We start from the raw sequence: 14,668 nt of genomic DNA on the forward strand, positions 1-14,668 counted from the left end.
ACACAGTGGGCAGCCAGTTCCTCTGGAGGACGAACAACAGGGCATGGAGGCTAAGGCCTTCCCCTTATCTTGCCTCCTGACTTTGGGATTCACAGGTTGACTGCCTCTGCATGTGGAAGTTCCCTTCAGCCACTAGGGCTAGTAACCAAACCATTCCCCCCAACATCCTGCAGTTTACAGCCTCACTCAGGTCTTGCAAAGGGAGGGCTGTGGCTTCCTTGATTGAGTTATAGATCCAGAGGGGTGAGCCATGTTAGTCTGTCGCTGCAAAATAGTAGAGTCCAGTCACACCTTGAAGACTAACAAATTTTATTGCAGCATAAGCTTTTGAGAAACACAACTCTCTTCGTCAGAAGCTTTGTCCTTGCGTCTGACGAAGAGAGCTGTGTTTCTCAAAAGATTACGCTATAATAAAATTTGTTAATCTTAAAGGTGCGACTGGACTCTTTAGTTGATTCAGTTAATCCATCTCAGGTTGGACTAGAAAAGAGCAAGAGTCCAGGAGCACTTTAAAGACTGACGTCATTTGTGGAAGGATAGGAGCTTTCGTGAGTCACTGCCTGAAATGAGCAGTGAGTCGCCTGAAGAAGGCACTCCTTCCTACTGCTATACAGAGTAACCCAGCTACCCATCTTAAACCACCGGTTTGGTGTAGTGGTTAAGTGTGCGGACTCTTATCTGGGAGAACCGGGTTTGATTCCCCACTCCTCCACTTGCAGCTGCTGGAATGGCCTTGGGTCAGCCATAGCTCTCTTATCTGGGAGAACCTGGTTTGATTCCCCACTCCTCCCCTTGCAGCTGCAGGAATGGCCTTGGGTCAGCCAGAGCTCTCTTATCTGAGAGAACCGGGTTTGATTCCCCCCTCTTCCACTTGCAGCTGCTGGAATGGCCTTGGGTCAGCCAGAGCTCTCTTATCTGGGAGAACCGGGTTTGATTCCCCTCTCCTCCACTTGCACCTGCTGAAATGGCCTTGGGTCAGCCATAGCTCTGGCAGAGGTTGTCTTTGAAAAGGCAGCTGCTGGGAAAGCCCTCTCAGCCCCACCCACCTCACAGTTGTGGGGAAGGAAGGTAAAGGAGATTGTGAGCTGCTCTGAGACACTGAGATTCTTCTTCTTCGTCTTTCTTCTCCTCCTCCTCCTCCTCCTCTTGCTGGGTCTTCCTCTTTTCCTAACGTTGTCCTTTTCAGTGACTCTTGTCTTCTCATTGTGAGAGCCTCAGTTTGGTCATTTTAGCTCCGGGGAGAGTTCAAGGAGTTTGAGGAGGGACAGTGGCTCAGTGGTAGAGCATCTGCTTGGGAAGCAGAAGGTCCCAGGTTCAATCCCCGGCATCTCCATCTAAAAAGGGTCCAGGCAAGTAGGCATGAAAAACTTCAGCTTGAGACCCTGGAGAGCCGCTGCCAGTCTGAGTAGATAATACTGACTTTGATGGACTCAGGGTCTGATTCAGTATAAGGCAGCTTCATTAGGGGAGGGACGGTGGCTCAGTGGTAGAGTATCTGCTTGGGAAGCAGAAGGTCCCAGGTTCAATCCCCGGCATCTCCAACTAAAAGGGGTCCAGGCAAATAGGTGTGAAAAACCTCAGCTTGAGGCCCTGGAGAGCCGCTGCCAGTCTGAGTAGACAATGCTGACTTTGATGGACTGAGGGTCTGATTCTGTATAAGGCAGCTTCATATGTTCAACTTCTAGCTTGAAACTGTACTCTTATCATTTTTCAGGCCACACATCTGTCCCTGGGTCAGAGGTCTGTAACAGAACACAGCTCACAGTTTTGCCCGCACACAGCCACAAATGCACTCCCCGGAAACTCCACCTGAAAAAGCCCCCAGAGTGGGAGATCTAGATTTAGAAAAAACCTGGCACAGAGTTGCGCTGCCAGGACAGATCGTTTATTACAGACAAGGTGAGCAAACAGGGTAACGCAGAACAGAGCTTGTGGCCTGCCTTTCAAATTGTCGGCAAGGTGTTTTTCTTCCTGTCGCCTGCTAAAATAGTTTCTTCCTGTGGGGAGGGGAGGAAGGGGGGTCACAAGTTATCTGCTTCCCTCTCTGTTGTGCGCACAGGGGAGGCTGTGACAGCACGTGAGGGGTACCATTCAAGGAATTACGAGCAGACCGGTAGCAGGAAGGCCCCAGTTGCTAGAATTCTTTTCTTTATTTAAAAGATTTATTAGCCATCTCTTGTGGAGCCCAGTATGGCTTACTATAAATATATTTATATAAATGTAAATGTGACACTACATATTAAAAAGGTATATTTGTATACAATGTTAGGAGGAGGAGGAGGAGGAGGAGAAGGAGGAGAAGAAGGAGGAAAAGGAGGAGGAGGAGGAGGAGAAGGAGGAGGAGGAGAAGGAGGAAGAGGAGGAGGAGGAGAAGGAGGAAGAGAAGGAAAAGGAGGAGGAGGAGAAGGAGAAGGAGGAGAAGGAGGAGGAGAAGGAGGAAAAGGAGGAGGAGAAGGAGGAGGAGGAGAAGGAAAAGGAGGAGGAGGAGGAGAAGGAGGAGAGGAGGAGGAGGAGAAGGAGGAAGAGAAGGAAAAGGAGGAGGAGAAGGAGGAGGAGGAGAAGGAGGAGAAGGAGGAGAAGGAGGAGGAGGAGAAGGAGGAGGAGGAGAAGGAAAGGAGGAGGAGGAGAAGGAGGAAGAGGAGGAAGAGGAGAAGGAGGAGGAGGAGGAGGAGAAGGAAAAGGAGGAGGAGAAGGAGGAGGAGAGGAGAAGGAGGAGGAGGAGAAGGAGGAGGAGAAGGAGAAAGAGGAGGAGGAGAAGGAGGAGGAGGAAAAGGAGGAGGAGGAGAAGGAGGAGGAGAAGGAGGAGGAGGAGAAGGAGGAGGAGGAGGAGGAGGAGGAGAAGGAAAAGGAGGAGGAGGAGAAGGAGGAGGAGGAGGAGAAGGAGGAGGTGGAGGAGAAGGAGGAAGGAGGAGGAGGAGAAGGAGGAGGAGAAGGAGGAGGAAAAGGAGGAGGAGGAGGAGAAGGAGGAGGAGAAGGAGGAGGAGGAGGAGAAGGAGGAGGAGAAGGAGGAGGAGGAGGAGAAGGAGGAGGAGAAGGAGGAGGAGAAGGAGGAGGAGGAGGAGAAGGAGGAGGAGGAGGAGGAGGAGAAGAGGGAGGAGGAGAAGGAGAAGGAGGAGAAGGAGGAGGAGAAGGAGGAGGAGAAGGAGGAGGAGAAGGAGGAGAAGGAGGAGGAGGAGGAGGAGGAGAAGAGGGAGGAGGAGAAGGAGAAGGAGGAGGAGGAGGAGGAGAAGGAGGAGGAGAAGGAGGAGAAGGAGGAGGAGAAGGAGGAGAAGGAGGAGGAGGAGAAGAGGGAGGAGGAGAAGGAAGAGGAGGAGGAGTTATTGTGTACAACTATAATAAGATTCAGACATCATATACATTAATAAAAATTGTTCTTTTATTTACATCCTTCTTGTGTGCTATTACAACTACCAGTGTGTTGGTTTATTTTGGTCTTTCGTGCTGTAATCCGTAAATATTTTTATCTCTAGTTAGGGATGCCAGCCTCCAGGTGGGGCCTGGAGATCTCCCGCTTTCCCCTGGAGAAAACGGCTCCCTTGAAGGGTGGACTCTAGGCATTGTCCCATGCTGAGTGGAGGCCCCTCTCCTTCCCAAACCCCACCCTCTCCCAGATTCACCCCCAATGCCTCCAGGTATTTTCCCACCCAGATCTGGCAACCCTATCTTCTAGTGTAGGGTTGCCAAGTCCAATTCAAGAAATATCTGGGGACTTTGAGGGTGGAGCCAGAAGAAAGGGTGTGTGACAAGCATAACTGAACTCCAAAGGGAGTTCTGGCCATCACGTTGAAAGGGACTGCACACCTTTTAAAATGCCTTCTCGTCATTGGAAATAATGGATAGGGACACCTTCTTTGGGGGCTCATAGAATTGGACCCCCTGGTCCAATCTTTTTGAAAATTGGGGAGGTATTTTGGGGAGAGGCACTGGATGCTATGCTGAACATTTGGAGTCTCTACCTCAAAACACAGGCCCCCCCCCTGAGCCCCAGATACCTGCGGATCAATTCTCCATTGTTTTCTATGGGAATAAGTCTCCATAGGGAATAATGGATTGCCCAGCACACACTTCCCTCCACTTTCTGATGACCCTGAAGTGGGAAGAGGGCCTCCAAACCAGGGGATCCCCTGCCCCCCTCCACCTAGAGACTGGCAACCCCAGTGGCTTGGCACCTCAAAACAGAGAAATGTTCTCCTAAGACTAGGCCTCAGCGGCATCCACAGAAACAGAAGCCTGAACCTTTCATTGGTGGTGGGCCTGCTCTTGGCCTATGCCGACACACGTCCCATGGAGGATCACATTGGACAGCGGCTTCCCTCATTCCTCAATCACCACTTGATTCATGTATGAAATTCACTAATTAAGGGGGCCACTAGCTTAGCGCTCTCAATGGCTGTCAGGCGCGGCAGCTTAAAACAAAGCTTCCATATTTGGGAGCAGTATATCTCTACCCCTGGAGAGCTGCCCACATGGACTGTTGGTTTTTCCCTTGGGAATCTAACTGGCCTGTGCTGAAGAAGAAAGAAGGAGGAGGAGAAGGAGGAGGAGATAATAGATTTATATCCCACCCTCCACTCTGAATCTCAGAGTCTCAGAGTGGCTCACAATCCCCTTTATCTTCTCCCCCACAACAAACACTCTGTGAGGTGGGTGGGGCTGAGAGGGTTCTCCCAGCAGCTGCCCTTTCAAGGACAACTCCTAAGAGAAGCTCTGGCTGACTCAAGGCCATTCTGGCAGCTGCAAGTAGGAGTGGGGAATCAAACCCGGTTCTCCCAGATAAGAGAGCTCTGGCTGACCCAAGGCCCATTCCAGCAGCTGTGAGTGGAGGAGTAGCGAATCAAACCCGGTTCTCCCAGATAAGAGAGCTCTGGCTGACCCAAGGCCATTCCAGCAGGGTGCAAGTGGAGGAGTGGGAATCCAACCCAGTTCTCCCAGATAAGAGAGCTATGGGCTGACCCAAGGCCATTCCAGCAGGTGCAAGTGGAGGAGGGGGGAATCAAACCCTGTTCTCCCAGATAAGAGAGCTATGGCTGACCCAAGGCCATTCCAGCAGGTGCAAGGGGAGGAGGGGGGAATCCAACCCGGTTCTCCCAGATAAGAGAGCTCTGGCTGACCCAAGGCCATTCCAGCAGGTGCAAGTGGAGGAGGGGGAATCAAACCCGGTTCTCCCAGATAAGAGAGCTCTGGCTGACCCAAGGCCATTCCAGCAGTTCCAAGTGGAGGAGGGGGGAATCAAACCCGGTTCTCCCAGATAAGAGAGCTCTGGCTGACCCAAGGCCATTCCAGCAGCTGCAAGTGGAGGAGGGGGGAATCAAACCCGGTTCTCCCAGATAAGAGAGCTCTGGCTGACCCAAGGCCATTCCAGCAGGTGCAAGTGGAGGAGTGGGGAATCCAACCCGGTTCTCTCAGATAAGAGAGCTCTGGCTGACCCAAGGCCATTCCAGCAGCTGCAAGTGGAGGAGGGGGGAATCAAACCCGGTTCTCCCAGATAAGAGAGCTCTGGCTGACCCAAGGCCATTCCAGCAGGTGCAAGTGGAGGAGTGGGGAATCCAACCCAGTTCTCCCAGATAAGAGAGCTCTGGCTGACCCAAGGCCATTCCAGCAGGTGCAAGTGGAGGAGGGGGGAATCCAACCCGGTTCTCCCAGATAAGAGAGCTCTGGCTGACCCAAGGCCATTCCAGCAGGTGCAAGTGGAGGAGCGGGGAATCAAACCCGGTTCTCCCAGATAAGAGAGCTCTGGCTGACCCAAGGCCATTCCAGCAGGTGCGAGTGGAGGAGAGGGGAATCAAACCCGGTTCTCCCAGATAAGAGAGCTCTGGCTGACCCAAGGCCATTCCAGCAGCTGCGAGTGGAGGAGAGGGGAATCAAACCCGGTTCTCCCTGATAAGAGAGCTCTGGCTGACCCAAGGCCATTCCAGCAGGTGCAAGTGGAGGAGGGGGGAATCCAACCCGGTTCTCCCAGATAAGAGAGCTCTGGCTGACCCAAGGCCATTCCAGCAGGTGCAAGTGGCGGAGTGGGGAATCCAACCCGGTTCTCCCAGATAAGAGAGCTCTGGCTAACCCAAGGCCATTCCAGCAGGTGCAAGTGGAGGAGTAAGGAATCCAACCCGGTTCTCCCAGATAAGAGAGCTATGGCTGACCCAAGGCCATTCCAGCAGGTGCAAGGTGAGGAGTGGGGAATCCAACCCAGTTCTCCCAGATAAGAGAGCTCTGGCTGACCCAAGGCCATTCCAGCAGGTGCAAGGGGAGGAGGGGGGAATCCAAGCCTGTTCTCCCAGATAAGAGAGCTCTGGCTGACCCAAGGCCATTCCAGCAGGTGCAAGTGGCGGAGTGGGGAATCCAACCCGGTTCTCCCAGATAAGAGAGCTCTGGCTAACCCAAGGCCATTCCAGCAGGTGCAAGTGGAGGAGTGGGGAATCCAACCCGGTTCTCCCAGATAAGAGAGCTCTGGCTGACCCAAGGCCATTCCAGCAGGTGCAAGGGGAGGAGTGGGGAATCCAACCCAGTTCTCCCATATAAGAGAGCTCTGGCTGACCCAAGGCCATTCCAGCAGGTGCAAGGGGAGGAGTGGGGAATCCAAGCCTGTTCTCCCAGATAAGAGAGCTCTGGCTGACCCAAGGCCATTCCAGCAGGTGCGAGTGGAGGAGAGGGGAATCAAACCCGGTTCTCCCAGATAAGAGAGCTCTGGCTGACCCAAGGCCATTCCAGCAGCTGCGAGTGGAGGAGAGGGGAATCAAACCTGGTTCTCCCTGATAAGAGAGCTCTGGCTGACCCAAGGCCATTCCAGCAGGTGCAAGTGGAGGAGGGGGGAATCCAACCGGGTTCTCCCAGATAAGATTCCACGCACTTCACCTCTTCACCAAACTGGCCCCTAAACTAGGCTAACCTTTGCTCAGTCTCTGTAAGGTCCTTCTTGAGCACTCGAGACTCTTTTGCAATTCTGTCTCCGAAACGATCCTGCCGCACCTGGGGCAGACTTTGTTCTATTTATTCTGCACGCTGGAGAAAGAAATGTGCCCCGTAAGCAGATTCTCTCTCCCCCTCCGCCCCCACCCCAGCTGCAAGATTAGGGGGAGGAAGCAGAGGGGGGAGGAGGGAGCAGAAGGGGAGGGCCTTGTCATTCCTGACAGCTGCCTGGGAGAAATCCATAGCATCCCAGGAGGAGGACGCATATTGCATTGGCAGCTCACTATCGCAGCCGCTTGAAAAGGGAGCTAAAATCCTGGGCGGGGAAGGGAGATGGAAAAGCAGGCATGCCACTTGTCTTTGTATTTTTTAGAAAGAAATCATAGAATCATAGAGTCAGGACCCCCCAGGGTCATCTAGGCCAACCCCCTGCACATTGCAGGAAACTCACAAACACCTCCCCCAAAATTCATAGGATCTTCATTGCTGTCAGATGGCCATCCAGCCTCTGTTTCAAAACCTCCAAGGAAGGAGAGCCCACCACCTCCCGAGGAAGCCTGTTCCACTGAGGAACCGCTCTAAACTCACAAATACCTCCCCCTAAATTCACAGGATCTTCATTGCTGTCAGATGGCCCTCTAGCCTCTGTTTAACAACCTCCGAGGAAGGAGAGCCCATCATCTCCCGAGGAAGCCTGTTCCACTGAGGAATCGCTCTAACGGTCAGGAAGTTCTTCCTAATGTTGAGCCAGAATGTCTTTTGATTTAATTTCAACCCACTGGTTCTGGTCCTACCTCCTGGAGCCACAGAAAACAATTCGATCCGATCCGCTATAGGACAGCACTTCAAGTACTTGAAGATAGTGATCCTATCACCTTTCAGCCACTTCCTCTCCAGGCTAAACATGTAAAGCTCCTTCAACCTTTCCTCATAGGACTCAGTATCCAGACCCCTCACCATCTTCATCGCCCTCTTCTGGACCCGTTCCACCTTGTCTATATCCTTCTTAAAATGTGCTGCCAAAACTGAACACAATACTCCAGGTGAGGTCTTACCACATCTGAACATCTCTTGCCTTTACCTGGATGGCCCAGATTGGCCCAGTCTCATCAGATCTGAGCATAAGAGAGGCCATGTTGGATCAGGCCAATGGCTCATCCAGTCCAACACTCTGAGTCACATAAGAACATAAGAGAAGCCATGTTGGATCAGGCCAATGGCCCCTCCAGTCCAACACTTGTGTCACATAAGAACATAAGAGAAGCCATGTTGGATCAGGCCAAGGGCCCCTCCAGTCCAACACTCTGTGTCTCATAAGAACATAAGAGAAGCCATGTTGGATCAGGCCAATGGCCCCTCCAGTCCAACACTCTGTGTCTCATAAGAACATAAGAGAAGCCATGTTGGATCAGGCCAATGGCCCATCCAGCCCAACACTCTGTGTCACATAAGAACATAAGAGAAGCCATGTTGGATCAGGCCAACGGCCCCTCCAGTCCAACACTCTGTGTCACAGAAGAACATAAGAGAAGCCATGTTGGATCAGGCCAGTGGCCCATCCAGTCCAACACTCTGTGTCACATAAGAACATAAGAGAAGCCATGTTGGATCAGGCCAATGGCTCATCCAGTCTAACACTCTGTGTCACATAAGAACATAAGAGAAGCCATGCTGGATCAGGCCAATGGCTCATCCAGTCCAACACTCTGTGTCACATAAGAACATAAGAGAAGCCATGTTGGATCAGGCCAATGGCCCCTCCAGTCCAACACTCTGTGTCACATAAGAGAAGCCATGTTGGATCAGGCCAATGGCCCATCCAGTCCAGCACACTGAGTCACATAAGAACATAAGAGAAGCCATGTTGGATCAGGCCAGTGGCCCATCCAGCCCAACACTCTGTGTCACATAAGAATTTATTTATTTATTTTTCACATTTATATCCCACCCTCCCCGCCAAAGCAGGCTCAGTGCGGCTAACAGCATCATAATTTCAACAATAAAACCAATCACAATCAAGTCCATTAAAAATTAAAACAGGTTACAATTTAAAATTATTAGTGCAGCTTTAAAACAACAGTTTGGTGCGAACATACTGAAGAACATCAGAGAAGCCATGTTGGATCAGGCCAGTGGCCCATCCAGTCCAACACTCTGTGTCACACAGTGGCCAAAAAAACAAACAAACCCCAAGTGCCATCAGGAGGTTCACAAGTGGGGCTAGAAGCCCTTCCACTTTGCCCCTACCAAGCACCAAGAATACAGAGTCAAGTGCCATCAGGAGGTCCACCAGTGGGCCAGGACAATAGAAGCCCACCCACTTTGCCCCCCCCCCAAGTACCAAGAATACAGAACATCACTTGACCCAGACATAAGAACATAAGAGAAGCCATGTTGGATCAGGCCAGTGTCCCATCCAGTCCAACACTCTTTGTCACACAGTGGCCAAAAAACCAGGTGCCATCAGGAGGTCCACCAGTGGGCCAGGACACTAGAAGCCCTCCCTGTGTGCCCCCCCCCCCCCGCCAAGCACGCAGAGTACAGAGCATCACTGCTCCGGACTAGAAAGTTCCAACCATAACCTGTGGTTAATAGCCACTAATGGACTTCTGTTCCATATGCTTATCCAATCCCCTCTTGAAGCTGGCTATGCTTGCAACCACCACCACTGGTCATGCACTTCCAGCTTAAAGAAGATGAACGATGGGATCTCTGTTCTGGAATCTACAACAATGTGGGACCAAGATGCAAGAGATCTGCATCCCAGAGCATCTTGGGAACAGCACTCAGACCAGGCAGACTATTTTGCTACAACTCTCTTAATCTCACATTGCTGCTCTAAGCCTCTTTCACGGGCCAGTCCGGCTTCACGCTGGCTCACCTTCTCATGCGCCACTGGAAAAAGGGGCCAACCAGTGACCTCCACTAGCGTGGCAACTGAAGCCGTCCCTATCAGCAGAACTGCATCTGTTTTTTTTATGTTGTTCAGGGCATCAAAAAACACAGCTAACGTACCCTTGACAATGAGCTGAAACAAATCAAAATTAAAGTTTAAAGAACTGCTGCTAATGATGGTCGGACTTTGCCCAGCCTGTCTAGGGCTGACTGCACCAGAAGGCCATGAAGACGAAGGAGATATTAGATTTATACCCCGCCCTCCACTCTGAGTCTCAGAGCGGCCTACAATCTCCGGCACCTTCCGCCCCCATAACAGACACCTGTGAGGTAGGTGGGGATGAGAGAGCTCTCTCGGAAGCTGCCCTTTCGAGGACAACTCCCACGAGAGCTATGGCTGACCCAAGGCCATTCCAGCAGCTGCAAGTGGAGGAGTGGGGAATCAAACCCGGTTCTTCCAGATAAGGGAGCTATGGCTGACCCAAGGCCATTCCAGCAGCTGCAAGTGGGGAATCAAACCCGGTTCTCCCAGATAAGGGAGCTATGGCTGACCCAAGGCCATGCCAGCAGGTGCAAGCAGAGGAGTGGGGAATCAAACCCGGTTCTCCCAGATAAGAGAGCTCTGGCTGACCCAAGACCATGCCAGCAGGTGCAAGTGGAGGAGTGGGGAATCAAACCCGGTTCTCCCAGATAAGAGAGCTACGGCTGACCCAAGGCCATTCCAGCAGCTGCAGGTGGAGGAGTGGGGAATCAAACCCAGTTCTCCCAGATAAGAGAGCTCTGGCTGACCCAAGACCATGCCAGCAGGTGCAAGTGGAGGAGTGGGGAATCAAACCAGTTTGAGTGGGGAATCAAACCCAGTTCTCCCAGATAAGAGAGCTCTGGCTGACCCAAGGCCATTCCAGCAGCTGCAAGTGGAGGAGTGGGGAATCAAACCCAGTTCTCCCAGATAAGAGAGCTCTGGCTAACCCAAGGCCATTCCAGCAGGTGCAAGTGGAGGAGTGGGGAATCGAACCCAGTTCTCCCAGGTAAGAGAGCTATGGCTGACCCAAGGCCATTCCAGCAGGTGCAAGTGGAGGAGTGGGGAATCAAACCCGGTTCTCCCAGATAAGAGAGCTACGGCTGACCCAAGGCCATTCCAGCAGCTGCAAGTGGAGGAGTGGGGAATCAAACCCAGTTCTCCCAGATAAGAGAGCTCTGGCTGACCCACGGCCATGCCAGCAGGTGCAAGCAGAGGAGTGGGGAATCAAACCCGGTTCTCCCAGGTAAGAGAGCTCTGGCTGACCCAAGGCCATTCCAGCAGCTACAAGTGGAGGAGTGGGGAATCAAACCTGGTTCTCCCAGATAAGGGAGCTATGGCTGACCGAAGGCCATTCCAGCAGCTGCAAGCGGAGGAGTGGGGAATCAAACCCGGTTCTCCCAGATAAGAGAGCTCTGGCTGACCCAAGGCCATTCCAGCAGCTGCAAGTGGAGGAGTGGGGAATCAAACCCGGTTCTCCCAGATAAGGGAGCTATGGCTGACCCAAGGCCATGCCAGCAGGTGAAAGCAGAGGAGTGGGGAATCAAAGCTTGTTCTCCCAGATAAGGGAGCTCTGGCTGACCCAAGGCCATGCCAGCAGGTGCAAGTGGAGGAGTGGGGAATCAAACCCGGTTCTCCCAGATAAGAGAGCTATGGCTGACCCAAGGCCATTCCAGCAGCTGCAAGCGGAGGAGTGGGGAATCAAACCCGGTTCTCCCAGATAAGGGAGCTATGGCTGACCCAAGGCCATTCCAGCAGCTGCAAGTGGAGGAGTGGGGAATCAAACCCGGTTCTCCCAGATAAGGGAGCTCTGGCTGACCCAAGGCCATTCGAGCAGCTGCTAGTGGAGTGGGGAATCAAACCCTGTTCTCCCAGACAAGAGTCCGCACACTGAACAACTACACCAAATGGGTTCTGAAGCACTGGTTCCCCATACATGGGCCGGTCTCTTCTTCTGCAACTGGTTCCAGAGTCTCCAGGGAGAGTCTTCTGGTTTTGGAGCCCCAACCTGCCCACTAAACCTTGAGGGGGGGGGAGCGGCTGTTCCAACCCAGCAGCTCTACAATGTCCCCTCCCCTTCCTTCTCCTCCTCCTCCCCCCAACGCAACACTGCACAGTCATAGTGAGTCGCTTTTCAAAACCTTCCTTTGCATAGCATTCCGGGGCCTAACAACGCAGAACCGCTAGGAAGGGTTTCCCTTGTCGGGCAGCCTTCTTTCAGCGACCCCCCCTCCCTTTTTATATTTCACATTCCAGAAACACAACCGGACGGGTCAGCTGTTCCAGAGCCATACATCGCTTTAACCCGGGATCCGTCGATCCGGGATTCACAACCGCTTCTCGATCTGTACTCAAAACCGGATCCAAACCGCAAGCACACCAACAGGCAAGACACTGAGACACAAACAGGGCAGCCCCCGCTTTGGTCCTGATTAGGGCCGAGTGGTAAGGTCACCAGATCTCCCTTGGCCACTGTTGGCTGGCGTCCCTACGACCCAGACCTGGAACAGGCGGACGTCTCTCTCTGCTTCAGCCTACTGAAGAGCACGTTGTCGGACCACACCTGTGTCTTCAGATCCATGCAGCAACCCAGACAGATCTCCGCTCCGCACCTGAAAATCTCTGTGCAGCTGGGGAAACTGGTCACCTAACCCAGATTGCAAGGGTCTCTCCACCTCTCCATTCTGTAATCCAGCCAAATACCCACATTAAAAAGAGCACAGAGGGGGGGGGAATGAGAAAGACACCCCCCAAAAAAATATCCAGAGGCAGCCACTCCGCAGGAAACAGCCTTGGATCTGGGCCACAAGACCCCTCCTAGCCAGGAATGCCAAGACCCCTCCCTGCCTCCGAGACCCCTACCTGCCTCCTAGCCAGGAATGCCAACCTCCAGGTGGGACCTGGAGAGCCTCTGGAATTACAGCTCCACTCCAGACAGCAGAGATCAGCTCCTCTGGAGAAAAGGGATAGCTTTGGAGAGGGGGGGGCTCTCTGGCATTGCCCCCCAATGAGGTCCCTGCCCTCCCCAGCCTCCACCCCCACATCTCCAAGGGGTTTCCCAAACTGGACCTGCTTCCCCCATAAGAACATCAGAGAAGCCCTGCTGGATCAGGCCAATGGCCCATCCAGTCCAACACCCTGTGTCACACAGTGGCCAAAAAACCCAGGTGCCATCAGGAGGTCCATCAGTGGGGCCAGGACACCAGAAGCTCTCCCACTCTTCCCCCGCCCCCAGCACCAAAAGGACAGAGCATCCCTGCCCCAGACATAAGAACATAAGAGAAGCTATGTTAGATCAGACCAATGGCCCATCCAATCCAACACCCTGTGTCGCACAGTGGCTAAAAAGACCAGGCGCCATCAGGAGGTCCATCAGTGGGGCCAGGACACCAGAAGCCCTCCCACTGTGTCCCGCCCCCACCAAGCACCAAGAATACAGAGCATCCCTGCCCCAGACACAAGAACATAAGAGAAGCCATGTTGGATCAGGCCAGTGGCCCATCCAGTCCAACACTCTGTGTCACATAAGAACATAAGAGAAGCCATGTTGGATCAGGCCAATGGCCCCTCCAGTCCAAAACTCTATGTCACATAAGAACATAAGAGAAGCCATGTTGGATCAGGCCAGTGGCCCATCCAGTCCAACACTCTGTGTCACATAAGAACACACGAGAAGCCATGTTGGATCTGGCCAGTGGCCCATCCAGTCCAACACTCTGTGTCACATAAGAACACAAGAGAAGCCATGTTGGATCAGGCCAGTGGTCCATCCAGTCCAACACTCTGGGTCACATAAGAACATAAGAGAAGCCATGTTGGATCAGGCCAATGGCCCCTCCAGTCCAAAATTCTATGTCACATAAGAACATAAGAGAAGCCATGTTGGATCCGGCCAATGGCCCATCCAGTCCAACACTGTGTCACATAAGAACATAAGAGAAGCCCTGTGGGATCAGGCCAGTGGCCCCTCCAGTCCAACACCGTGCGTCACACTGTGGCCAAAAAGACCAGGTGCCATCAGGAGTTCTATCAGTGGGGCCAGGACAGCAGAAGCCCTCCCACTGTGCCCCGCCCCCACCAAGCGCCAAGAATCCAGGGCATCCCTGCCCCAGACACAAGAACATAAGAGAAGCCATGTTGGATCAGACCAATGCCCCATCCAGTCCAACACCCTGTGTCTCACAGTGGCCAAAAAAACCAGGTGCCATCTCCCGTCCCCCCCTCCCACCACCCCCACCAATGGCCAGCGGGAGCTTCTTCCCCAGGGCTTCTTGCTCCATTCAAAACGGGGAGGAGGAGGAGGGGGGGAGAGCGCGCCTCCTGTCCTTGGCCGAGGGGGCAGCAGCCCTGGGAGGGCAGGGGCCTGGGGTTCCCCCCCTCCCTCCTTCTCCTGCGGATGCGTGCAGCCGGCCTCCCCGGGGACGGGGCGTGGAGCTCGGGCAGGCCAGGCGGGTCCGCCGCGCGCCCTCCCCGCCCCAGATGGCGCCCCTGGCTCGCCTACCCCAGCTGTTCCGCTCCTGGCGGCTCTTGGCCATGGTCGCCGCGGCGGAGGAGGAGGAGGCCGGCGGGCGGGCCCGGGGATGCGGCGGCGGCGGGAGCGAGCGCGGGAGGCGAGGCCGGCGGCGGCGGCGTCAGCGCGCAGCGGCGGGGAGGAGGTGGCCAAGCCGAGCCGGCGGCCTTTCTCACGCACACGTGTCCCGCGCCCAGCAACAAGCGCCGCGCGCATCGCCCTGGCAGCCGCGCCCTCCTGGTGCAGCCGCGAGGGAGGGAAGGCAGGCGGAGGCGCTCGGCTGCTTGGGGGGCCAAGTCTGGGTTTGGGCAACACCTGGAGGGCTTTGGGGGCGGAGCCGG

General features: G+C 54.0%; 1 protein-coding gene across 2 annotated transcripts in view; it reads right to left on the reverse strand.

Annotated features, from left to right (window-relative positions):
- The window catches only part of ATL1 (atlastin GTPase 1), a 101,121-nt gene extending 86,709 nt beyond the window's left edge, over window positions 1–14,412 (reverse strand). The window contains exon 1 of one of the 2 annotated variants that reach the window (XM_060262281.1): window positions 14,319–14,412. In XM_060262281.1, coding sequence (XP_060118264.1) covers window positions 14,319–14,352 — 34 coding nt within the window. In that variant the 5' untranslated portion in view covers window positions 14,353–14,412. The remainder of the gene's footprint in view (window positions 1–14,318) is intronic. The other variant, XM_060262280.1, reaches the window with a different exon arrangement.
- Between the last annotated feature and the right edge of the window lie 256 nt (window positions 14,413–14,668).

The sequence above is a fragment of the Heteronotia binoei genome, chromosome 21 (genome assembly GCF_032191835.1).
Source record: "Heteronotia binoei isolate CCM8104 ecotype False Entrance Well chromosome 21, APGP_CSIRO_Hbin_v1, whole genome shotgun sequence".
NCBI classification, from domain to species: domain Eukaryota; kingdom Metazoa; phylum Chordata; class Lepidosauria; order Squamata; family Gekkonidae; genus Heteronotia; species Heteronotia binoei.